The sequence below is a fragment of the Melitaea cinxia genome, chromosome Z, assembly GCF_905220565.1.
Source record: "Melitaea cinxia chromosome Z, ilMelCinx1.1, whole genome shotgun sequence".
NCBI classification, from domain to species: Eukaryota; Metazoa; Arthropoda; class Insecta; order Lepidoptera; family Nymphalidae; genus Melitaea; species Melitaea cinxia.
In genome coordinates this window covers 17,145,308-17,172,501 of record NC_059424.1, presented here as the reverse complement: position 1 = coordinate 17,172,501, position 27,194 = coordinate 17,145,308, and the positions used below count along the sequence as shown (strand labels likewise).

Sequence of the window (27,194 nt, the reverse complement as noted above, 5' to 3'; positions counted from 1 at the left end):
GAGTCCGCCTAATTTTTTTTTAAATAATTGAACTGTTATTTCATTATTTAATTAAAGCAAATTGAATATTATGTACTTGTTTTAATTTATTGCATAATAAATTATATTTTATCAAGTACCAGTTATCATAAGGGTCATTTCTATTAAATAAAACAAAATAGTTTAACAAAAAAAAAAAACTAATAAAATATTGGTGATTTTTCACAGATCCGCCATACTGTTTAATAGTTTAGAGATAACACATACATGCGCAGTTATCCCCTCTACTTATCACTCAGCGCTACAGTTACGTACCGGGACTTATAATAAAGAAATAACTACAAATCTTGATTTATCAGGATGAAGTATCTGAAAAATAAAGTGGAATTGATTTACCCGATAAATTGGGTGGCCTCGTATCGTCGAGATTTCGTATACCGCTACGATTGATAACTTATCAGAGATTCGTCAGTATCCAGTGAAACAAGCCTTTAGTTTAAAAACAATCGTTAGGAATGTATTTTAGCACAAAATACCGACACCAATTTCATTAATGTAAAACACGGTATCGAAGTACAATATTTTTATTTACATATCAACTATACATAGTTATGTCATACCTCAGAATTGATTAAACACTTGAAAAATAATTACGCAATTAGCGCCGATATGTTGGTAATAGTAGGTTAAAATTAATTATACCTATATTATTGTCTACCACTTTTTAATTCCCTCATATCTTAATTTCAAGTGCCTACTCCATTCTGAGTATTTAAAACAAAATTGAACCAAAAAAAAAAAAAAACTAAGGAAGTTAAATAATACTCCATCTTAGGATATTTTCACAAAACTTTTTTCGGTGGATTCTAATATGAATATACGTATTTAACCATTTTAGTCATTCGTTTTATTTATTTAAATAAGCTATAAATTGATTTTTAAAATATTGACGACAAATAAATAAATAAATTATTTGACCAAATACTTGTACAATTTAATAATCCGCCAAACTGCGTGGCAGTTTATCGGACAATAAAAGGTATCTATTTAAAATATTAACAGAGCAATTTGCAGTAATGCTGTGGTTTCTTACCACGAAGGCGCGCAGTGAAGGCTTAATTATTACTAATTCTATGGAAGTTAGTACAAACGCTACTTATACAGATCTTTACACGCATTTATTATTTGATTGATTGGAAGAAACAAACGCGTAAAAAATCTACGTTTCTTTCTTCAAGTCCGATTACACAGAAAGTACTCCATCAATATTCAGACTAACATTTTACATATAAATAAATTCATTAAATTGGCACTAAAAAAGGAAGCTTTTGGTATTTTTATAATAATTTAAAAAACTGTTTTCTAAATTAAAAAAAATTGCAAAACTAAACAATATATTCACGACAAAAGCTTTCAGAAGCTACTTTTTTTCGCTTCAGCCTATAATATCGCACGGCTGGGCATAGGCCTCTTTTCCCATGTAGGAGAACAATCAGAGCTTAATCCACCACGCTGCTCCAATACGGGTTGACGGATATATTCCCTACTACGAGTAACGATCGCTATTAGTTGCACATGATAACAACCAGAACCGACGACTTAACGTGCTCTCCGAAGCAAAGTGGGGAGACCAATGACTGCACAAACACCCAGACCACGGCAAACATCTTATGGTCAATACAAATGTGGCCACACAAAGCAGTGCTGTAACCGTTGCGCCAACGCGGCGTTACTACTTTTTTTAGTGCGCTTTATTGCGCAAACCGTTTTGCGCGACTAAACGCGAAGTAATATCGTGCAAAAACGTACGCTTTTGTTTACTCACAATATGATTTATTACACTTACTCTAATGCCTATATTTATTACACTTTCAAAGATCTCTTACTTTAATATAGTTTTATACCAGTACATATAACCAATGTATTGTTTCTATGGTTGAACACGACTTTATATACATGTCTGTGTGTAACCGGACTTCATTTGGTAAAACAAAAAATTTGGTTGATATTTTCAGATCTTAATATTAAATGGCAAACTTGATTTTATATGGTACTGTGAAATCAAGTTTGATATTTACTATTTAAATAATTAGTTATCTTTTACTATACTATAGTTCTTTTTTTGTTTTATTTTTTTTTTAAATTTTGTTCACGACAAAAAAAAATAACAAAAAAATTAAAAAAAACGTCCAAGTGAACAAAAAAAATTTTACATTATAATTCGACATACGTTATTCGAGAGCAAGTAAAAAAAATCGAAAAAGCTACAAAATAAAATTCAATGAAATTCGGTTTTAAATGTTTCACCTTGAATGTGATTGCATTGTGATTTCTCTATAGAATTGTTAACCAATGTCTTTGTTTATAAACTTTAAGCTTTTGAATTTTATATGGATGACGTCAAATTATTTATGATAATTTTTACGAATAATTTAAGGAAAAAAAATGCAAACAAAATATTTAATTTTATGAGTAATATATATGTATAAATGTTCACAACCAAATATTACATACATTTTGTGTCGTCGCTATATATATTTTGTAATACTTAAGAAAAATGTTATAATTATGTAATAAGCTCAAAAAAAAAATTAAACACGCGTTTCGAATTCAATGGTCAAGTAGAATTAAAATTCAGTTTGTATACACACAACACAAACACAAACGTCCAGAAGCTAGTGGCATAAAACTGAATGGTCTATACAAATATTTGTCATGGGCGAGATTCAAATCCGCATCAGTTAGCGCATCAGAAATTTGCAACCACTAAACCAACTTAGGGAATAAAATTTTATAAACCCCATTAAATAACTTTTTCTGTTAGGTTAACGATAAAAAAGTTAAAAAAAAATTATAACATAAGAAGGAAAAAAGGTAACTTTTGATATATAAAAAAAAGAAAAAAAAAAAAACAAAAAATGTATCAAAATATTGTAAGTTAAAATGCAAATCTATAGGAATGTAAGCGACATTGTCAACAAAATTTATCAATACTAAAAAAAAATCAGAAGGCACAGATTCGTGAAAGGTTTGTCAATAATTTATATCATGTCAGTTTTATTTGTGGCTGGCAACACCCACACGAATTTATTCAGTCATTTTAAACTGCTGTTTTAACAGACTTCAGTGAATTATTATTTTTAATTGTCATATAAGTATCGGCATAGATATAGAGACAGGGTGATTGACGACAGGGTGGGGATCGCCTAACGCAAAGTGTAGGGATCAAACAGAAAACAGTTTTGTTTAATAAGTATAACGAAAAAGTATTTAGTACTCTATATCTATCCAAAAAAGGTTGAAGTAATATTCGAGGTTTTCGCTCAATATTCGTGCCGATAACAGTAACAGTTATCACGTTTGCCATAGACAGTCAGAGTATCTGCAGTAATTAATTTTTAATATTGATTTTGTATTTACTTATAATTTGTGTAAATTATTTTTATTTACTTCAAATACGGACAATTTTTTACGTATTATTTATACTTTTAGGTTATTAAATAAAAAAGGATTAGTAAATGTTACTTATTTTTAAATAAACTTTAAATGCAGGAATATGGGAGGTGACACAAACCTAATCAACTGGTGTAACATATATGGCCTTTTTTGTACAAAAATTAATAATAAGTCTGTATTCAAGTCATTTTTCATAAAACTTATCAAGATAATATGTAGTCCGTCCGCTCAAAGAATGCGTTTTTGACAGGTCGTAATCGATTAGGCGATGTAACTTTGATCTGGCGTACAATTTGCGGCAAAATTTTAAATATATTTTATTTACCTTATCCACGAGTAATAACATTAAAATTCGAATAATGATGCCAACTTACAATAAATGTATTAATTTTAGACTAAAATTATTACAATTACTAAATTAACAAATATAAAAACAATAGCTTTTAAAAGTCAGTCAACTGTATGTTTTTGTAGTGATGTGACAAAATAACAAGGCAATTGTAATCGAATATTTTTGTAATCTTAATGTAATCTGTCGGTATAATATAAAATAAAACGTTATAATTTTATAATATATAATGAAATTAGTATTTAATAAAGTTAATGTCCTAATAAAGGTACGCCCAAACAAACTTAAGAAAATTAGTGTCATAATATCAGTCAGATTAATTTAAAAAAATATTGAAAATAAAATTACTTACTACTTTATATTTCTGGTAAAAAAAATGGCAACCCAAAATAGCGTTGTCCGAATCCCTCCGTACCAATGCCATTGAGCTAATTTGGGCTCAAATTAAAGGTGATGTAGCCCGTCATAATACTTATCCACCGTATGGCATAAAAGATGAATATGCTTTTAAAAGAAGCATGCGAAAAAGTCACAAGAGATGACTGGATGAAGGTGATTGAAAAAACTAAAAAGATTATATTTGATGACTTTGACCACGATATCCGTATAGATACGCGTTAGTGAAGATGACAGCAACTCCTCAAGCGAATTGAAAGATTAAATTGCTTGACATAGTCTTCATTGTTTAAGGCTTAAAACTATGTATGTCATAATATACATTTTCCAAATGAATAAAGCATTTTTATTTTCTTTCGCTTCATTAACATTCAGAAATTACGATTCAATTAAATTAATTGATTCATTAAAAATTTATTTATATTGTGAATATTTATTGAATATATTGAAATATAATTAAAAAAATAATTAAATTTAATTAATAAAAAAATTAAATAAAATGTTAATAATGTAATGTTAAAATTAAATAAAAAAAATCAATAAATATGTATAATGAATGCAGTAAATAACGTTACTAAATATTATTAATGTTATTTATTGTATATCACTAGTCATAACGAATTGACTGGTGTCAGAAACGCATTCTTTGAACGGCCGGACTTTAAAACATAAGTCTTAAAATTCAAATGTTCTGTCCATTTGCTTATTCTCAAAAATAAAATAGAGAGGAAATGTGTATCATTAAAAATTAAGGCGTTCGATTGAAGAGTATCTTTAAAACTGCATTAAACGTTATAACAATATTTTTTAAACCCAAAATCCATCTTACTTCAAAAACAATATTAATTACATGTTTTTTTTTCCAAAGTAAGATAGAGTTTCGAATGTTCAATGTAAAGGAAATTACGCGATTTTAAACATTTCAAGTATTACGACTTTTTCATTTGGATCACTTCGCCATCAACTACTCGATAATAATAAAAAATTTAAAACTAAAAATCTTTGGTTCGACGCGTAACAGCCAGAGCGTCGAATGCAAATAAACAATAATAATAATAATACAATGAACTTTAGGTATCTAAACTCGCTAGCACCATTTAGGGTCGATACACAACATAACGTCGATTACGATTCATTTTTCAATCCAAGTCAAATACAATTATAATAAAAAGTTTATTGTCTGTAAAAATCGTTACTGTAACTTAATTGGTTTCAGGCTTACAGGTACTCTGTACTATTTATTTAGGTCACTAATACGTTTCTTTTTTTATTTTCCTTAACTGGCGTTAATTCTCGTCATCCACTATATTCTTGTAAAGATAATTTTCAAATGCTTTTTAAACATGTTTGAATTTTATATATATATAATTTTTTTCTTCTCTAACAATATTTTGTAAGACGAAAACCGGAATGAACAGAGCGTAATCAGCACTGTAGTGTGGTTCGATTCTTCGAAAAAAAAAAATACAAGTACATAGCAACTAGAATGAGATTACACATTTTAACCTAAATCGACGAGAGAAATCTGCGCGAAACCTATAAGAGTCTTGTCATCGAATTCTTCGTTCGGTCCAGTCGAGTTCTGAAACAGGTAGATAATTTTTATAAGGGATATAGTATTTTTTAGAATACATTACGACGTTACAAAATATAAGAACGTTAATATTAAAAAGTTTATTGGGTTGTAAATGTGTGTATCATACATTTTATGTTAAAAAAGTTGAGTCTCCTGGTTCTTGTGATAGGGTTGCCGGATATATTCCCTACTATGAGTAACGATCGCTATCAAGTGTATATGACAATAACCTGAACTGACGGCTTAACGTGCTCTCCGAGGCACTACTCGCACCAATCGCCACACCAGAGCGGTTGTTGATGCACTAGGATATACATGAACAACATGAAAATAAGTGTAAGAGTGTACAAACCAAGTGGAATGTCACAGTTTTGACTGGATTTGGTGTCCTCTGCATCAGAAGTAGTTTCGACAAATTAGAAGAGATGGGCACCGAGTCGAGCGGGTCCACTAGACCTGCCCCCACTAACTCAGCGGCAATACCTTCAGCTGTATCCTTGCCCGTTATGAATTCGAATCGGATGTCGTTTAATTCCTTTCTTGCGTTCCTGAAAATGATAATTTAATTTTATTAATGTCAACATAGCCATAGACATACCTGACAGCGATCGATGGTTACTCGTAGTAGCGAATATATCAGCTAACCCGCATTGAAGCAGCGTGGTGGATTAAATTCTAATCCTTCTCCTACATGGGGAAAGAGGCCTATGCTCAGCAGTGGGATATTACAGGCTGAAGCATAATGTTAATATTATTATAGAAAGGTTAAAATGATGATGATTAACTGCTGTCTGTGTTCAAGCTGCTCCATTGTAGGTTAATGCATAATGCATATATGCAAATATCCATATTAAGCAGTAATCGAACCCTTGACCACACTATATAGGTGTTAAAATAACTTCATTTACCACTACACAAGAACCTTTATCAATATTAATAATATTAATAGATAAACATTACATGAATTATAGTCAAAAAATAATATAAATGCAACTGTTAGTTTTTATCAATACATATTTCTAACCCAATTTCACACACAGTGTTTTGTCACTAAATACAGAGAAATTAAAGCTTGAACCAAACCAACCTTAATCTCAATACTAGATTGACAACAGGAGGCTCAGAAGGTATTACGGGAACTGTTGGCTTTGTCCTTGATTCTTTTGGAACAGGAGCTTCCTGTAAAAACATCATTTTCAATAATTAAATATCTAGAAATAATTGCACATCAGACAGTCATACAAAGAATTGTGCATAATTATAAAGTTAGTGTGCTGTGTGGCTACGGCACTAAAGAATTTAGCCACCCCCTCTCTTCCCGTGGGTGTCGTAAGAGGCGACTAAGGGATAACAAGGTTCCACAACCATCTTGGAACTTAAGAAGCCGACCGATGGCGGGATAACCATCCAACTGCTGGCTTTGAAATACACAGGCCGAAGACGGGCAGCAGCGTCTTTGGTGCGACAAAACCAGTACTGCGGTCACCAACCCGCCTGCCCAGCGTGGTGACTATGGGCAAAACACATGAGTTCACGTTATTTTTGACGTAAACTTGTGGAGGCCTATGTCCAGCAGTGGACTGTATAGGCTGTAATGATTGATGATTGATTGATAAAGTTAATTAATATATCATCGCTGTCGTTTTTGACGACGTGTTGGGGCAGCGGACACAGCACTGGTTTGTGGCTGTTGTGCTGACTGTTGGGCTGGAAGCGTTATAGTTCTAAAAGCTTGTCTGTTATGTTTCGTTAATTTTAATCGTGTTTAGCAGACATTTTGTGGTTTAGAAAAACAAAAACGCATCATTTTAGTTCACTATAACAAAGTAACGTTCTATAAACTTAGGCCGATAAACTGTCACGAAGTTTGGCGGGTTAAGAAATTGTAAAGTTTTTGGTCCAAATAAAGAATTGATTATGATTATTATTATTATTATTATTTTTTAATATAAAAACTTGTATGATAAAAAAAAATTAAAATCGATATAACAGTATGATTTTCTTTATCCAGAGAAGTTGGTTTTATTTGACGTACCTTATGTTAGAGATAATCAAAGGCGGTATTTTTAAAGATCAGCCTAAAAGATATCGAAAAGACTCAAAATCTTGTCCGCATACTTTTTTTTCTATAATTTATGTATGTTTATGGTATGTAATATGTATGTTTTTTGTAGTGACCACTGTAAATAACTTATGCACTAACGGTTGCTACAAGTTATGCAGATATTTAGGGTGGGCATTATTAACCCGTGACATAGGTAGTTTTCCAATTACAGAACATATTGCGGATCAATAGCGCACAATACCGCACTGTGCTAATGCTTAATAGGAACTTGAAATAGTTTTCAAGTGCACCAGCAGAATGCGCTAAGTTCAGTGTTGAAAAAAAATACTAAAACTTAGCAACCTCATAAATAAAGTGGTGTACAATAATAATAATCGGTCGAATACTATTTACGGTTATTTTGAGTAACTTAACTTGAGTTCTGCATCCCGTTAGCCCTGAAATGGCACACCTTACTATATGATTGGTCTCCTGCCCTATTAAAATTCTATCCCTCCCAGACCAAAGTAACCTAGTAAGATGGGGGAAAGCCTCTGAAAAATCTTGCTATACTTGTGGTGAGGCAGTAGGTACTGCTAGGCACTTATTGGTAGGTTGCAAGGTGCTGCTTGATAGGGGTTATTACTCACGTCAACATGATAGAGTACTTGAAATTATACGTGAAGCAGTAAGTCTTTCAGTAGCTACAGCCCGAAAATAAACACAAAAAAAGACCACAAATAAACTTTTATAAAGGATGGCTCAACTGTCAACTCTAAAAGCAAGCCTTTCTCAATCATAGGTACGGCACCTGATTGGACTATTTTAATGGATACGTATGACAAGCACTATAAAATTCCAGAGGATGTTGGTGTTTCGACATCTAGACCTGACATATTCCTCTTTTCTAGATGCATTAACTCTACTGTGTGGCTACGGTACTAAAGAATATAGCCACCCCCTCTCTTCCCGTGGGTGTCGTAAGAGGCGACTAAGGGATAACACAGCTCCGCTACCACCTTGGAACTTAAAAAGCCGAACGGTGGCGGGATAACCATCCAACTGCTGGCTTTGAAATACACAGGCCGATGACGGCCAGCAGCGTCTTCGGTGCGACAAAGCCAGTACTGCGGTCACCAACCCGCCTGCCCAGCGTGGTGACTATGGGCAAAACACATGAGTTCACGTTAGTTTTGGCGTAAACTTGTGGCGGCCTATGTCCAGCAGTGGACTGTATAGGCTGTAATGATAGACGCATTAAACATATAATACTAGTAGAGCTCACTATACCGTGGGAAACCAACATTCCTAAAGACAATAAAATTAAATAAATATTACGATCTAACAAACGAACTTAACAAAAATGGTTACGTGGTTAATTTATACGCCGTAGAAGTAGAAGCGAGAGATATACCAGCAAAATATCTCTACAATCTTTTGAAAGACCTTGGCCTATCGAGAACTGCAGTAAATTCTATTTTAGAACGAGTGTCTAAGGCTGCACTAATAGGTTCCTAGCAAATTTGGCTAGGAAGGGCGGGAAACTCGAGCAGTGAAGGTGAGTGTTGATGCGCATCTCAAAGGGGGCCTCCTTAAACCTACACCTAGGTCGCAAGTCCTGGGAACTGCTCTGAGTTTCTCCTTCTGCCACACGATGGACCCGGCACCCGCACGGTGAATCCATGGAATGCTAAGAAGTTTGTCTCTCATGATTATTTCATGGTTTTCTTTATTTCCATTTTCATAATTATCAACAAATATGATTGTTTTGTCTTTTTCATTTCTTTTCCAACAAAACATTTAAAATTTCCTGCTTCATTCAAATGATTTTTTATAGTTTCGAAATTTAAAATAAAATTGTATTCACATTTTATATTTAGAATATTAAAAAAAATAGTCAATGTTTATACCTTCATTCATACTTATATTTATTTTTGACACAGTCTGAATTAACTTTTTATTGTTTCCAAAAAATTACGGAGCGAAAGCTTAAAAAAAAAAAAATTCAACAATAAACAATATTACTAACGGATATATAAACAAAACTTCGATCAATAGCAACTTAAAGAAAAACCACTTGTTAATTTTCTGCTACTATACCCTGTTTTTTTTCGCTACGGACTAAATTGACACATGCAAATGTCAATTTTCGAAATAATGATACCAGCTTTTAAGTAATAGTATTGTACTACGATACCGGTTTTATGAATCGTAACTTTTTATTTTTACATAATGTTATTATTATTTGAAAATGGACGAATCTTTTAAAAATTATGGTAACTACGAAACATCACAAATAAAAAAATATATTTATTAATTTTAATTACTCTCTACACTGAGTAAATACAACAATGATTTATTTTTTGTTGAAGAATAGGCCATGCCATGTCATAAAAAACGAAAACACGGCGCCATTTTGAATACATGGCATTCGTCCTTCAACCTCTGAAGCGTTCGAATGCGCCCGTTATCGTATGCGATTTCACGTGTTATTTGTTACATTTTCGTTGAGTTTGTTTGTTTTGTTCTTTGTTACGTTGTTTTTTTTTTTTGTTGTTAAGTTTTGTTATTTGGTTTGAGCCATATATAATGGACGATGAGCCCTCAACTTCGTCGCGTAAGCGCGACGAAGAAAACTTTTGCCAAGAAAAAGACACAAACATATTTCTTTCACCGAAAGTGAAAAAAATATGATAATGAAAGCGTACAAATATGTTTACACTGAAAAAAAGACAGAATCTCCAACCGAAACTCCGAAGAAAAACGAATGTGTTTTAAAAACAGCTGAAATTTTGAACATAGCCAGGAGTTCGGTATACAAAGTGCTCAAGGAGCACAAGGAAAATGAGAATTTGAGCGGTCCAAAAGTTGCACACAAGGCAAATTATAAAGATAAACTGGACGATTTCACTCTTTCGGCTATACGTCGAAAAGTGCACGATTTCTTTTATAGAAATGAATCACCATCCTTGAACAAGGTAGGATCTAGTATTATTATTTTTATTTTAACATTCATTTAATTTTTTAGTTCTATTAAACTTTAGTGATTACTTAATCAGATAATATTCAATATGTTTAGATTCTTCAAGCTGTAAATGATGACTCAGAACTCCCGTCATTGTCTCGAAGTACTTTGTATAAAGTATTAAAGCATCTAAACTTTAAATATATGAATAGAAAACGACGCAGTGCATTAATAGATCGTGAAGACATAATTCTATGGCGTCATCGGTACCTGAACCAAATAAAACAATACCGCAGAGAAGGTCGGTCTATATATTATCAGGATGAAACATGGATTAATGAAGGTACGTATATTCTATTTTTTTGGAACAGTCTTATTTAGTAAACAAATATGGCGTACTTCCGACCACAGGCAATAGAGTAATATTGTAAGTTTAGTAAAGTGACACAAAGAGCAAATGAATGAACAATATTAATATGCCATAGACGAAAGTAAAATTCATTTTATATTCAAATACCACCATACGATAACGATACCATATTGCTAAAATTATTTCAAAACCTAATAATATATTGAATATTTTTCCTAAGAATTATTAGAGGTACAGAATTACGAAAAAAATTTTTTATATATTTAGTACATGTGCATGATATTGAAAAAATGTTAATAATTTTAGGCCATACCGAGAGTAAACACTGGGTGGACACTAATATAAAATCAAAACAACAGGCTTTTTTGGAGGGTTTAACCACTGGGTTGAAAGGGCCTTCGGGCAAAGGGAGAAGACTTGTAGTGTCATATATAGGAAGCGAGGAAGGTTTCGTGGATGGTGGAGAAATGATCTTAGAAGCAAAAAAAGGACTAGAAGATTATCATAAGGAAGGAAATGAACAGCGACGAATATAAAAATAGTTAAAAAATATTCTCCCTAAATTAAAAGAAAATTCAGTACTTGTTATTGACAATGCTCCGTACCACACCAGAAAATTGGAATCGTTACCTACTTCTAGCTGGCGTAAAGGTCAAATACAAGAGTGGCTTAAGTCAAAGAATATAAACTTTGATAACAACATGTTAAAAGCTGAACTAATGGAAATTGCACGGCACCACAAAAAAGCCCATGAGAGATATGTCGTCGAAGAAATGGCCGCTGAACGGGGAGCCACAATTTTGCGACTGCCTCCTTACCATTGTGAGCTAAACCCAATTGAATTGGTGTGGGCTCGGGTAAAGGGACATGTCGCAAAAAACAATAAAACGTTTAAAATGACAGAAGTACGAAGTCTTTTCGAGGAAGGGCTTCGTCTAGTGACTCCCCAGCGCTGGAAAGAGTGTATAAGACATGTAATTGGAGTTGAAGACAAAATGAGTACTCTAGGTCATATTGTCGACGACATTACCGACAGATTTATTATAGAAGTAGGTGACGACTCGGACAATTCGGCAAATTCAGGTACGGAGTCTCTGCCTGATTCTGATTATTAATTTAGATTAAGAACCATCGAATTTTAGGATTTTGGGGGTAGAAGGGGAGGGAGAGTGGAAGGGGCGCTACCTCCAATACTACTGCTACCTTTGGAACCCCATGGTTATGGAGATATTATGGATATATCCACGGTTAGTTTTGAGATTAGAAGAAGGATTCCGCAGCTTTTACACGTTTATCTCACATTTCACATGTTATTTTCGAACAGGAGTACGTAAAACCGATCTCGACTACAAGATCAACAAACGATACGATATAGATAGATCTGCATAATATTTCCATAACCATTGCTTTCCGAATGATGGCAGTGTTACCTAGTGTAGCTACCCCTCCATCCTCTACCCTCCGACCCCGAAAACCATTTATCATATCTATACATTAGCCACACAGGTACATTATATAAGTACATTAAGGTTGTCGGCATATTCTGAAATTCTAAAGATACATATTTGTAATTATTACCGAAAAACGATATTAGATTGTAAATTACGTAAAGTTACGGTAGCGGCATATCACTATTAATTATTCGCAAAAAACTAGCAACACAGCTTATGTCAATTTAGTCCGTAGCGAAAATAAACAGACTATAGTTGGTATCGATTGCACGTATCGCGCGAAAGTTGAGAGTGCTCGATTGTGGGAAGCATTGCTGTAATTGGAAAACAACCATGGTCTTCATATTCTAGTGCACACAATTGAACTCAAAGGCGTAAGGCGTTCATTTATTTCATTCAAGTCATTCTATTTAGTACAGTTTAAGATGCCGTCATCAGCCTTACCATTAAAAAAAGCCTTCACATGCCACTTCTATAATCTACCTACCAGTAGTAATTTTTCTATCAAATTCCCTGATAAATATACTAGTCAGCATATCTTTTTAAAATATATCAGTTACCTTCCTTTATCTCCAAACTAAAGATAAGTTTTAAATGTATATGCAGCATTGAAATTCACCGGAACCTGTCAGTTTTGTATCAAGTCACAAATTTTATTGATTGGTTCGTCTTGGTTTGTGATAAACTAATTAAAAACAATATATTATTTCAATGCTTAAACTTTTTATGCTACTACTGGATAATCACAAGTCCATCACGCAATTTAGTCTTCTAGATATTCCTAATAATTTATAGTTATTACCTCATCATTATCACTGCTAGAATCAGCTCGCTGTAGTTCATTCATGGGTCGCCTGTCTGGGGCCTCTTCGTCAGAGCCCGGGGCTTCACCCTCGTCCTCTTCTTCGCTCCAAACCCATTCACCTGTCACGGTGCGGTGAAGCCGCCCGGACGCCCCAGGTTGGCGTTTACTTGCCTGTAATAAAAATGTTTATCGAGTTATTTCACATCAGGTCTCATAAAGTATTATGCAACAATTCATAGTATCCTAAATAAAGATCAAATTCTGGTAAGTTTTACACTAAAGCTCGATGCTTTATAGGATTTTTTTACGTAATTGAATTTGATTACACTAGATTCTGTGTATACCTTATGGACACGGGTTTCCATGCTGGGTCCGATAGCAACTAGAGTCTGAGTGAGATATTTTTTATCTTTGGCCTTCTTAAAGAATGGATGTTTTAATAATTCAGTAGCAGTTGGTCTCTTTGACGGATCCTTTTGTAGACAATCTACGATCATCTTCCTAAATGTCTTGCCATACACTTTGTATTGTTCTTTTTCATCTGCACCTGTAAAAATACATAGAATTAGAATATTTTTTGTAATAATGTTAATAATTTGATGTTTTTTTTTTCTTTATTACCTCGTATACTAATATGATTATCTCTTATAGGGAGGAATCGACCTTAAAACGCATACACAATGCCACAAATGTTCAGAGCAAACTGACAATCAATATATTAAATTATCTAACTTGTCTGAGTAAAAGAAATTTTTTTTTTGTAACATATGTATCATTATAACTTATGACTAATTTTAGTTCTTCATACCTGTGTCTAAATTCGGTGGGTCGTTTTGTAGAGTAAGCATTAAAACTTTCATTGGTGGGTATTTGTGGTATGGTGCAGTGCCCGTGGCCATCTCTATTGCTGTTATACCAAAAGACCATATATCTGCCTTAAAATCATAGCCATGGTCCTAAAATAAAATAAATAGATGATCAATTTATTTAAATTTTTGTGTGAAAAATGTAAGATCCTCCTATTCGAATATTATTTGAATTATTGAATATATAATTTTACTAAAACTGGCTTTACTAAAACTGGCATTACACAATTGGCTCACAACTACTACTGTTCAATAACATTAATGTTAAAATATATTTTTCATATTTCAGTATGTTCATCTATATCCTGCTCACATTATGCTGGAACTGCTAAATGAATTTAAGTAAAACTAATCACAATTTCTGGATATTTTTTGTAAGTCATTTTTGTTCCCATTAACTATGACGAGCCCGTTAGCACAGTTTTCAATGCTTTCTGCTCTAAGTGTTGTGGGTTCGATTGCCCTCCCCGAATCTGGGTATATATGTATTTTTATGTGTATTTTATGCGTATATTTTTTACTGATAAAAAATAAATATGTAGTTATATTAGCCTGTTACCTATTATATACACCATCATTGGGTTGTTGCTTATCTTGTGAACAGACATTGAGTGTGTATGTTAAAAATATTTATTAATTGATATTTGATATCTGTATCATTCCATATTTTTTGCATTGTTTTAGTTTTCTGTTTCTTCTACTAACGATTTTTGTTTATGAATCCAAGTCGTCCCAAAAAATATGTTTATTTTATTTTTATTTATTTTTATAGCCGTATATCTATTTATTATATATTTGTATTCTATTATAAATACCTGTTCCATTACTTCAGGCGCCATCCAACATGGTGTGCCTACAAAGGTGTGTCTGACTTTTTGTCTTGATAAATCTCTTCCAGTTGCCAACCAAGCGGAGACACCAAAATCAGCAATTTGAACTGTTCCATCTTCACCTAACAATATATTTCCAGCTTTGATATCCCTGTAAAAATGTAAATGTATATTAATACAAATATTATTCAAAATTGAAATTAGAGAAAACTGGCAAAGTAGATTATATAATCGGTTATCATTACTAATTACAACATTTGCTCTTCAATTTCGGCGAGACTTTCACTCTGATATAAACTTAAGGAGTTTTATAACTTTAAACGTTTTATTAACGTTTTATTTGAAAAGTAAATATAAAGCAATCATATTAAGTTTTATCATTTCAAACATCAGTAATGTTTTAAAGCAAACAACAAAAGGACAATACCATTCGCATATAATTAAATATTGAAATGTTATAATACATAGTGCATCTTGCTTGTTACGTGTCATTTACATAGTTGCTTTACAAAGAATACAATGAATTACGTACGATGTACAGTCAGAGACATAAGCGTAGATAAACGATAAAAGAAATAACAAATTACCAAAAAGGTATTGACAGATAAATTTGAGTAACTCAGCCTGTAAAATTCCAAAGCTAGTCAAATGCCTTTTTCTCCATATAAGAGAAAAGTTGAAACTTCCACTGCAAAGGGTAGCAGATAATATTCCTATTATTAACATAACTATCAGATATCTATAATAACAACCATTACCGAAAGCTTTACGTTCTCTCCGAAGCAAGGTAGAAAGAACGGTAAGGTCTTAATGCTAGTTTACACTTTCATTAGTGCGAATGAAAGTGATTAGTACAAAACACGTCTGGACTGCAACTGGTTAGTGCGATTGATTAGTAATCCCATATAATACAAATTACAATAGCCCCGTCCCGCGCGCCCTTCCTTCCCCTCGACTCGTAACTTGTCTGGCTTGTAAGCGTTTGAACATGCTTGTTTACCAATTAGTGTTTAGCATTGTGGCGTGGACGACACTCACTGTGTTTTTTAGCATTGTTATAAACATTATGTGAAATAAATACTATAAATTATTCAAAAAAAAAATTAATAAGGAAAAATATCGAAATAAACCGAAGATGCGTCCTATAAATTTGTACTATATATTTGTTTATAATTTTTTTTATAATTTTAAAGACCTTAAATATAAATCAAGAGAGCCCGAGAAGCGGCACTTAATATTTTTTTAAGTATTACTTGCAATTGCAAGCGCGCTTGTTTTTGTTCGTCCATACTTGCTGTTCGACGCCCAACAATTGAATTTTACAAGTGCAGAAGCTATACAGTATTGGACACAACTAGCACTAAAGACTCTCACTCGCACTCGCAATTGCTAAACACCTGCACTCGTACTAATCAAAGTGCCTAGTAGCCTTTATACTTAGACCAGAAACAAAAATTTGTACAAATATCTGCCACCAGCAAGAATCAAAGACGCAACTGCCTGCTTTTTCGGGGCCTACTTGCGCTACTATACACGAACAGTTAACAGATTAAATGCGTTAGCTTATTTATTTATTTTTTGTTCTTAATAATTTTATTAATATTACATACATAGTTTTAAGCGACTACAAGTATCTATATATCTGTGTCTGGCTGACGCATTCATTATGTAGTCGCTTTCATAGAAGGTCAGTATATTTCCAATGTATTTTGTTTTAACAATATATTGTAATTTATTCTAATAATATTTGTGGGTTTGAATGAATGAACAAGCCATGGATTTACTTAACAAATATTAATACAATGAACAGTTTTACAAACCAAATTAATAAATATTAAATAAATTCGCAGTCACAATGAATTTTAAATTTTAAATAGTTTCACAAAAACAAATATTTAAATATGTTATTTAATTTATTATAAAGAGTATTGAATTTTGGTATTCTTGAGGCTTTTTCATGTAATCATCGTAAGTTAAGATGTTTGCCTCCCTTTTTAGAAATAACCTCACAATTACTCTACATAAATTATACATCATTTTTTAACCGACTTCAAAAAAAGGAGGAGGTTACTCAGTTCGACCGTATACATTTTTTTTTACTTATGTTCGGGGATAACTCCGTCGTTTATGAACCGAATTTGATAATTCTTGTTTCGTTGGAAAGGAGATATCCCTAGTTTTGGATTCAGGATTTGATGATGGGATCCCAGAAAAATCGAGGGAAACTCTCGAAAAGCCGCATAACTTTTTACTGGGTGTACCGATTTTGATGATTTTTAATTTAATCGAAATGCCAATGTTTATCATGTGGTCACATTTAAATTTCATTGAGATTTGATAACAACTTTTGGAGTAATCTTTGATAATACGTATTCACTTGACTATTTTTTCGTCTACCTACGTTGTATGACTTGTCGATATATTTGAAGTCGGTTTTTCTTCCTTTGCCTGCAAACACAATTATTATTTCCTCTAATAAACGCGGGTGAAACCGCAGGGCCGTTTGCCTTGCTTATTTTAAACCTAACTAAAAATATTTAAAGTAGGCATTTTACTAGTCGCATATGCTATGTAATTTTATTTACTTGACCAGATCAAAATAATTATTGGATTATTATCAAATAATTTGCTTTGTCTGGAAGAAATGGCTAAATAGCCATAAGTCCGCCCATTGTACTTCATCATTATCATTCATCATTACAGCCTATACAATCCACTGCTGGATATAGGCCTCCACAAGTTTACGCCAAAAATAACGTGAACTCGTGTGTTTTGCCCATAGTCACCACGCTGGGCAGGCGGGTTGGTGACCGCAGTGCTGGCTTTGTCGCACCGAAGACGCTGCTGCCCGTCTTCGGCCTGTGTATTTCAAAGCTAGCAGTTGGATGGTTATCCCGCCACCGGTCGGCTTTTTAAGTTCCAATGTGGTAGTGGAACTGTGTTATCCCTTAGTCGCCTCTTACGACACCCACGGGAAGAGAGGGGGTGGCTAAATTCTTTAGTACCGTAGCCACACAGTACATTGTACTTCACAGTCTGTAAATGTTTTTTTAAAATGTGTTTATTGTTTAAAATGTAGTTGTGGTGTACAATAAAGTATAAATAAATAAATAAATAAAATAACATCATAATCATGAACAATTTTCTCACTTCGCGATAGCAAATGAATTCAAGTTCAAAATAAATTTTATTTTTTAACTTAATTCTACAGTGATATGTTATATAATGCTTATATTAATTTGTTAGCTTAACACAGTTGTTATATTACTTATTTCTTAGCTTTTCGCCTGCAGATTCGCTCGCTTGGATTTCATGACTTTTTATCTCGAGTTAAATATAGTCTGTGATAATATATACTCTGTGTATGTTGTATAATATGGTCTGTTATAATAATATTATGATGTATTTTACTAAGGAAAATTTTTAACATACAGTATTAAACATCAGCCATTTCGCGTAAAACAATAAGTCAATAGATTTATTCGCAGCATTGTATAAAAAAAATTAAATATAGATTTTTTATGTATTAATATACATAAAAGAATAATATTATTTTCAGTAAAATCATTTAATTATGACTAAAAACCTAATTCTAAAATTGTTTTCTAATACTCATGTTATTAAGTTATATCTATGTAATTAAAAATGAATCAACGAAATGTATGGGCACAACTTCGGAATGACTGTACAAGACTAATGAAACTACTCTGATTTAGGAAAAAAAAATAGCGGAACGATGTTCGCTGAGTTAGCTAGTACATGATTTATAAACGCCAAGCGATAAAAAAATATACGTATGACCAGCCGTGCCTCGCGGTTTAGAAAAAAAAAGGCACTACAGTGCCTATAGCCTTGCTCGGAAAATAGACTATAATAAGGATTTTTCAATCCGAACCAGTACTTCTTGAGATTTAATTGAAAAAGGTAAAGATTCAAACGCTGCAGCTTTATAATATTAGTATAGATTCATACATTCATAGTGAACAATCATTATGATAATTAATGTCATATCTTTTTATATAATTTTCGCTGTAAAAAATGTATAATTAGTATGTGGCTGCTGTTGGAAAGCTGTTTATACAAAATAAATTTCTGAACGCACGCATAAATATTTAACAACCAATATATATCCTTTTTCACTACTTTTTCCTTTATTTTATTTTTTCCTCAATCTTCTGATATTTTCAATAGTTATTCTGCTGTTCGAGACGAAAACAAATACAACAAATCAAAAACCATGAAAATCGGTTCAGACGTTCTCGAGGTATAAGTATTCGACTTTGTTTTATATATTAAGTACATAGCCAGCTTTTATTTAATTATCGAAATATTAATAGTCACAAAAACTATTGTGTAATAACAACTAGTTAATAAAATAAAATTTAAATCCAATTTGTATATATGTATAAATCGCTTTGCCCTAGTGTTGTCAAAGTGCAGCAAAATTGCGTTTTTATAGCAATCTTCTCTTTGTAAATTCACTCTGTCAGTTTACTGTATTATATATTACATAGTCAATTTTGCATATTAAGACTTGCGCAACAATAAATTATACAATATTAATTAACAATATACATTTGTATAGCACATAAATATATATTGATATAAAATAATACCTGTGAATTTGTCCATTACTATGAAAATACTCCAACCCTTTCAAAACTTCTTTCAAGACAGTGGCTATGGTTGCTTCATCAAAAACACCATGCTTGCAATTTGATACTCGCATCTTATGCTTTATGACATCAAGGAGACTCCCACCTAAAACATATAATGCAGTACATATTTAGGCCTAGTTTACCTTTGGTAAGAGGACAATAAAATTCACTATAATCCTGTAGGCAATTTTACTTATCTGATAAATATAAACTTTACCAGGTGCAAATAGTGGTTTCACCCGCATAATTCCGAATCCGAGAATGTCAGGTAAAAGGTAGCCTAAGTGTTCTAATTGCTAACTAACTACTAAGTATCTAAATAATCTGCAGTTTTTGCGTGAAAGAGTAACAAACATCCATCCATCCTACCAAACTTTCACATTTAACTTATAAGGATAGTAGGATTGTCTTTACTAAAAATCTTTCATATATAATTTTTCATAAAAAAATTTAAAATACCATTATAGTATTTCTATATATATATTAAAGTCTAGGATAGTAATATGGTAACTAATTTGGGATATATATATATAAAAGAAAAATTACCTTCTAAGAGTTTTAGTACAAGCCAAAGTTCATCATTAACGACAAAACTGGTATAATATGTCACTACATTAAGGTGGTTGCAGCTTGACATTGCCTGTAAAAACATGAGCATATTAGAATATGAGAACGACAAACACATTGTTTGAAATTGAATGATTTATGAAAAAAAAAATTAATAATTTCTTTAAATATAAGATTAATTACACATTGAGATGTATAAACTATGCTAAGTCTAGTATACTACTCCAGTTAATTGTCGGGTTATGTTTGACCTGTAACATTACTTAATAAACTATAATGAATAAACTAAATTCTATAGTGAACCCTTTTTTCGCTTAATGTCCAGCTTTATCATGTTAGTAAGTAGGTAAATAGTTTTAGAAAAAATTGACAAATTAAATTGATGATGAAGATCCAAAAGCCATTTTTCTTTTTGCCTTTGCAAAAATGCTTTGTTAAGATCAATCATAAGCACGTTTGAATCATCATTTTACAAATTAAAATTATATTTGATTTTAAAACACAGTTTGAATTTCCATTTTCTTTAAAATAATTTTAACATGTGTCTTAGAGTATTAAATTAATAAATAAATTGAATTCTTGCAAATGACACACAAATTATTTATTTATGAGCAATAATATGAGCCCCGATGCAAAATAGTTCGTCTAGTGTGAAAATTTATCGGTGATATTTTTTCTAACTTCATTATTTTTGTATATTTATATAAAATATTAAGCTGTTCTACTATCGCATGTCGCGTTACTTATGTCATTTTTTAATTATGAACCAATAAACTATTTCAGCTTTTTATATTTATATATATCCTCTTTTAAATTCGAAGAAGTTATAAGCAAAATATTTCGTCTAATTGTTAATCCATGCTAAAGAGTTCGTCAAGTTCGTATAACCGTGATTATTCCTTTTTTGTACAATTATGTTGCATAATTTAAATTTGTAAAAGTAATTCTGTGTCATCTGTCAAGTGAGACAGTATAAATTCATTAGTTTTCAAATAACAAAGGGTCGTGGCAAACCCGTGTGTCGAAAGCGAATAGTTTGTGGGGTCGATGCTGGCCAATCAAGTTACCAAATATCTAAAGACTTGATACTTCCCAGGTCTACAGTTCAATCTATCATTCAGCACTATAAAAAGAATAGAACGACTTCTTGTTTGAAGAAAACTGGTCGACCACGCATCACAAGTGCAGCAGAAAACAGAATCCCTAAGAAAATTATCAAAAATAATCGTCGTGCTTGAGCTGGAGAACTCACGGTGCAATGGAAGGACATGATTCACAAAGACGTCTCAGTTGATACTTGCAAAAGAGTCCTAAAAAGAATGGGTTACGGATTTTACACCGCTAAGGAGAAACCACTGTTGACTGCTGTAGAAAAGAAAAAGAGGTTGAAGTTTGCTCGTGATCATTTAAAATGGACTTCCGATCAGAGGCGTAATATTATTTGGAGTGACAAGTCTAAATTTGAAGTGACAATCGGCGATGAAAGGAAAAAAGTGATTCGGAACAAAAATGAGTCATTTCATACTGATTGTCCGAAACGCAAAGTGAAGTTTCCGGAGTCTCTTATGATATGGGGCTGCATGCCTGCACAATGTTTGTGGATGGTTCTATCAATTCTGCAAGGAATCAAAACCTTTTGGAAGATAATTTACTGCCCTCTATTCCGTCACTCAAGCATCAAAATTCCTTCATTTTTCAACAGGATGGTGCTTCCTGCCAGACTGCAAGGACAACAAAGACGTGACTACTGGCGAAAAGCATCCCTACAATCGAATAGCCATCTAACAGCACGGACTTGTCACCGATCGAAACCCTGTGGTGGAAAATGAAAAAAGTTCTCCGTAAAAATCCATCAAGATCGAAGAGCGACTTAAAGACTAAACTCTTGGCTGTCTAGGAGTAAATTATGCCTGAAGAGTGTGCAGCGTTGGTTGCAACCATGCCTGTTCGCATTAAAGCTGTCATTGAGAGCAAAGGCGACACAACTAAGTGGTAGACGAACTATTTTGCGTGAGTGACAAGGGTAGACAAATACTTTTGTGTTATGTTTTTCAGAACATTTTTTTAAATTTTTTATGTTATGTAAAGTCATGAAAGAATTTTAGTTATGTTAAAATAAACTTTAAAATGTTCCTCAAATTGTTGTTTACTTTTTATTAAACATTATTAATTATTATACTAATATTTACTTTCTATATTTTACGCTTTGCACTACTTTCCATACTTGACGAACTATTTTGCTTCAGGGCTCGTAATTTAATTTTTCGTTACTTAATGGAAGTAGTGTAATACTATTTAATTGTTTCTACTTTTTTAAAACAAAACTATCCTTCATTGCATATAGATCTATATATACAAATTAATAAAATTGGAGTGTGTTTGTAATATTAAAATAACCACTTTTTACTAAATGCAGGTATGGATATATATACACAGTACATATACTAAAATAACGTTTTTACAACTTTTGTTTGTCTGTCTGTTTGTTCCAGCTAATCTCTGAAAAGGTTGAACCGATTTTGACGGGACTTTCACTGACAGATAGCTGATGTTATAAGGAGTAACTAAGGCTACTTTTATTTTAGAAATGTGTTTACTTTATAAATCTGCAAACTAAACAATATCTATTTTGTTAAATTCCATGCTGACGAAGTCGCGGGCACAACTTGATTATTAATATATGTGTCATACGCACAAAACTATGTTATTACATTAGCATATGGTGTACTCATGATTACAGTATTTAATAGTTTAAGTAAAGACACTTAAATCGCCTCAAAACTCATAAAATAAATAGTTTTAACTATAGATAATTCTGCATTCAAATACTTAAAAAAAAAAACAGCAAGAAAATAAATTAACTTATAATTAAAAATTACATTACACAACAAATGAATTTCTTTATAATTAAAATAATAAGTAATCAAACTCAAAGTAAAATGTGTGTTGCAATGTTGTTGCAACTGATAAAGGCTAAAAAAAATCTTATATAAAATTCATTGAAGATTATTATCATTAGATTAATAAATTCTAAACAAATATTATAAATTACGAATTGTTACTTTTTCGTTGTTGAAACATTCTATTATTCTGATGATTTAGTTTGATTTTAAAATTCTTACTTGTTTAGAGAGCTTGTTAAATGTGACAAAGGAAGAATTTGAAGCTATGAGCTTGGGTTAATGCATATTGTCCAAATCATTTAACACTTAAAAAATTGTTTTCTATAGTTATGCAAATTTCACTCATTGTAATGAAATTGTAATGAAAAAACTTTCTTGGATTTTATCACAGTTTATTAAGTTTTTTAAATACCTGATTTTTCAGATACTATTCAGAAACCATGGTCAAGGAAGGACCTCCCGAAACTTAATAATCCCCGATTGAATCCAAAACAGTTTTTTCATTAAAAATTATTTAAATTTTAATAAACTCACTTGAATCTCCTTGAGGAGCTCGTCCATGGATGTGTTCCATTTTTCTAAGTTAATCCTTTTTATAGCACATTTTTCATTTCTTGGCTTACAAAATGCTGAATACACGACAGCGGTTGCACCAACACCTAAGTAAATAAAAATAAAAGCCTTGCATTAAAATGCTTTCTATGGTTTATATTATAATTTTGTGTTTGTATAGTTTATATTATAGTTCAGAGCTCTTCTTACAACTATGTTGTTGTTGTTGTTTTGCACGGGCTATTTTCCACAACTCGACATCAAAACTTCTACAACTAAATGATACATAAACAACATGTTCATGATAAAGACAAAATATCTAAATTTATATTAAATTGTACCTTACAACACAGTTACAAAATTTTTGTGAAATGGTTGTATGATAAAATATTAAAAAATTATAAATAAATCAAAGAAATTATTTATAATCTATATATGGATATCATACATTAATAAACGTTTGATAAATAAATAAACGTTTGCTAAATAAATAAATAAACTTAAAAACATTGTTATGAGTTTATCTGAAACTGAAATAGTTCCTATTGTTTGTATAAATTATGGTTTTGATATTAAATTTCTAAATCATGGAATTGAGTTGTAATGGGATGTTATAATGAGCGAAACACGTTCTGCTTGCCGCTTGTAAAACACGTAATGAATTGTTTACATTAACTACATCATGCAAATAGGACGATATGTCAATAAGACTGTATGGCCGTATCTCATATCTGTTAACTTAAATAAAGTTACACTCACGCCAGGGATTTTTAAGGGTCCATATAAAAACATACAAAATTGCGTAATAGTTTCAAAGAAAACCTTTCACCTGTAATAATATTATCAATACTATTTTTAAATGTCATGTAAATCACCTATGACAGCTCTCAGGATTATCAGTAAAAGCAGATTGGCGAGCATATGTGGTTGTTTGGTGGCATTTAAAAATAAGATTAATAGATTAGATTGTTATAAATATAATCTAGTTTTGATTACATACCTATAACATCTCTTAATTCATAGTCCTCTTGACTATTGGGCCACGGACATGATGTATTTGCACTGGCCGCCATTTTGCGTGTGAACAAATTTCCGATGTTACCGGCTGTGTTGTTCAAGGAACATGCAGCTCTCACATAAGACGACAATGTCGATAATTGACGGTCGCATGTTCCAAATGATTTCTGAAATATTTATTAAGCATTAAAAAATGTTCCCATAATATTTATTGACGATAAATTAAATTACGACTATTTTTGTGGACGTAATGAAATCTAGAAATTTTCAAGAGCTTCTTACATTTTTTATATGACGAATTAGCATATTTTTACGGACTGTTTCAAATACTTAACAGTTACTCAATTATAGTTACCAATTTGAAATAGCTAAAAGAGAGAATGAAGATGTTTTTCTATACTTATTATTGCATAACGAACTTTATAATACTATATATCAATTAAACAAAGTAATTCTTTATAACGGGAAAAGAAATGTTATAATATTTTTTAACTCATTAAGACAATTTTGTTGTCAGTTTGAACATGAGCTAACGTTCGCTAAAATGTCAATAGAAAATAACACACAATATAATACTTTTTCCAGAGAATAAATTTATTGTAATTATTTATTGTGAACGATATAAATATACCGATTAAATTAAGAAACAATTCAACTAAATAAATTGAATACCTGACGGAAAATTCCACTTACGCCTGGTGCTGTTATGTCTGTTTTCAAATTGCTGAAAAAATTGCAACATTTAATAAGCAAAACTACAAAACCGCCAATATTTTACTCATATTAACAAAAGAACTAGAACATTTAACCAGAAGCATGCAATAATAGATATTAAAAGAATAATCAATATCCTTTTAAGAAAATTTTGCTTAAATTCGCATAACAGCACAGATCTGTCCGATTCATAAGTTTTTTCTCGTTCTTTAGAATTTAAATAAAGTATTTACTTAAATATTTTGTAATATACATAGATATTTTTAGATTTATTTTTTCTTTTATACTTGACATTGGCAGAACCATAGCCGAAAAGGTGATAGAGCCATCATTTAAGTCATAATAATTTTACATCAATATACAAACATAATTATAGGGAATTCTATATGCGTTTCTAACCAAATGTTTCAATTATGTGTTTGTTTTTTAACTTAAAAAGCATATTATTTTTAAAATATTTATTGTTACTTTTAAATGTTCTAGAGCTCACCATAACCTTTCTACCACCGAACCGCTAGGCATCGCATGTGTCTGCACCGCTACGTGGTTGAAATTCCACGATCTCGCACTAAGCGCTTTGCCTCCTCATTCTTAATACGCACTGCAAAAATTTGGAATGCCTTTCCGGCTTCCGTTTTTCCAACTAATTATAACTTGGGTATCTTCAAATCAAGAGTGAATAGGCATCTTCTAGGCAAGCGCGCACCATCTTAGGCTGCATCTTCGCTTACCATCAGATGACATTGCAGTCAAGCGCTAGTCTATATATTTAAAAAAAAAAACTAGGAAAGAGGCCCCTTTCATCGTTTGCTAATACAGTAATCTGACATAATATAACGTTATCCATCAGATACAAACTTAACGATATTAATTTTCTTATCTGGCAGAAATACGCACTTTGTGAAACCAAAAGTTTTAGTTTATTATTTATAGCCATATTTTTACTTTTTTTTTTATTAGTTTTATCTAACGCTTCAGCCTGTAATATCCTACTGCTGGGCATAGGCCTCTTTCTTTAGGAGAACGTTCAGAGCTTAATCCACCACGCTGCTCCAATGTGGGCTGGCGTATACATGTGTAACGATCGCTATCAGGTGTACATGATAATAACCGGGACCGATGGCTTCACGTGAACTCCGAGGCACTGTGGGGAGACCCACAAGGGCTGCCACACGGCCAATATCTAAAATCTGTATGGCCAATACAAATGTGTGTCATGTGCAGGGATCGAATCCGCAACCGCCAGCGCAACAGCCATACACCGATGTTGTGACCGTTGCGCAAACGCGGCGTCACAGCACTAGTTTTAGTTTTGTCTACTGATCATAAAATTTATCAGTAACTTATTTAGTGATAAACTTTACATCAACCGGTGCTAATTCAAGACCTAATATGTAATAACTGAGTTAGAGAATATAATGTCATATAAAATTCAGAACATACACCTTGGTATTAATTCATGTCTATGTTATTTTTGTACCACAACGATTAGAGTGTAACATTTGTATTTTGTCTATACTTAATAAAAATTTCTGCAATAAGTATAGATATTTCACTCTATAATTAATAAAACCAAAACTAGAATTCTCAATGTTTTTCACCAATAACTATATTTTGCAAATATTTCTTTATATAATAAAGTCAAATTTGAGGTGAATGGTACAGTTAAATACTTAAGGAAAATTCTTGAGCCTGT

General features: G+C 32.0%; 1 protein-coding gene and 1 long non-coding RNA gene across 2 annotated transcripts; one reads left to right on the top strand and one right to left on the bottom strand.

Annotated features, from left to right (window-relative positions):
* Positions 1-4,759: 4,759 nt before the first annotated feature.
* Positions 4,760-24,945, bottom strand: LOC123668978 (serine/threonine-protein kinase OSR1-like). The gene is made up of 11 exons (XM_045602663.1): positions 24,768-24,945; positions 23,750-23,874; positions 20,292-20,385; positions 19,704-19,848; positions 15,073-15,238; positions 14,200-14,347; positions 13,736-13,938; positions 13,389-13,562; positions 6,844-6,935; positions 6,109-6,304; positions 4,760-5,762 (listed from the first exon to the last, which is right to left on the bottom strand). Exons 1-11 carry the CDS (start codon positions 24,838-24,840, stop codon positions 5,682-5,684), a joined length of 1,497 nt encoding a protein of 498 aa, XP_045458619.1. The 5' UTR covers positions 24,841-24,945; the 3' UTR covers positions 4,760-5,681.
* LOC123668979 lies at positions 12,730-17,643 on the top strand. The gene is made up of 3 exons (XR_006745652.1): positions 12,730-12,840; positions 12,896-12,902; positions 17,631-17,643. It is a non-coding gene; the product is annotated as an uncharacterized LOC123668979 (long non-coding RNA).
* Positions 24,946-27,194: the final 2,249 nt, after the last annotated feature.

Bases quoted from the DNA above. Each gene is read 5' to 3' on its own strand.
- LOC123668978 (XM_045602663.1), bottom strand. From the start codon at position 24,840: ATGGCGGCCAGTGCAAATACATCATGTCCGTGGCCCAATAGTCAAGAG. The intron at 15,239-19,703 runs GTATTATTTTAT...ACATTTTTACAG, and splicing joins AGTAATGGACAAATTCACAG to GGATATCAAAGCTGGAAATA. The intron at 6,305-6,843 runs GTTGGTTTGGTT...TATCATTTTCAG, and splicing joins AATCTAGTATTGAGATTAAG to GAACGCAAGAAAGGAATTAA.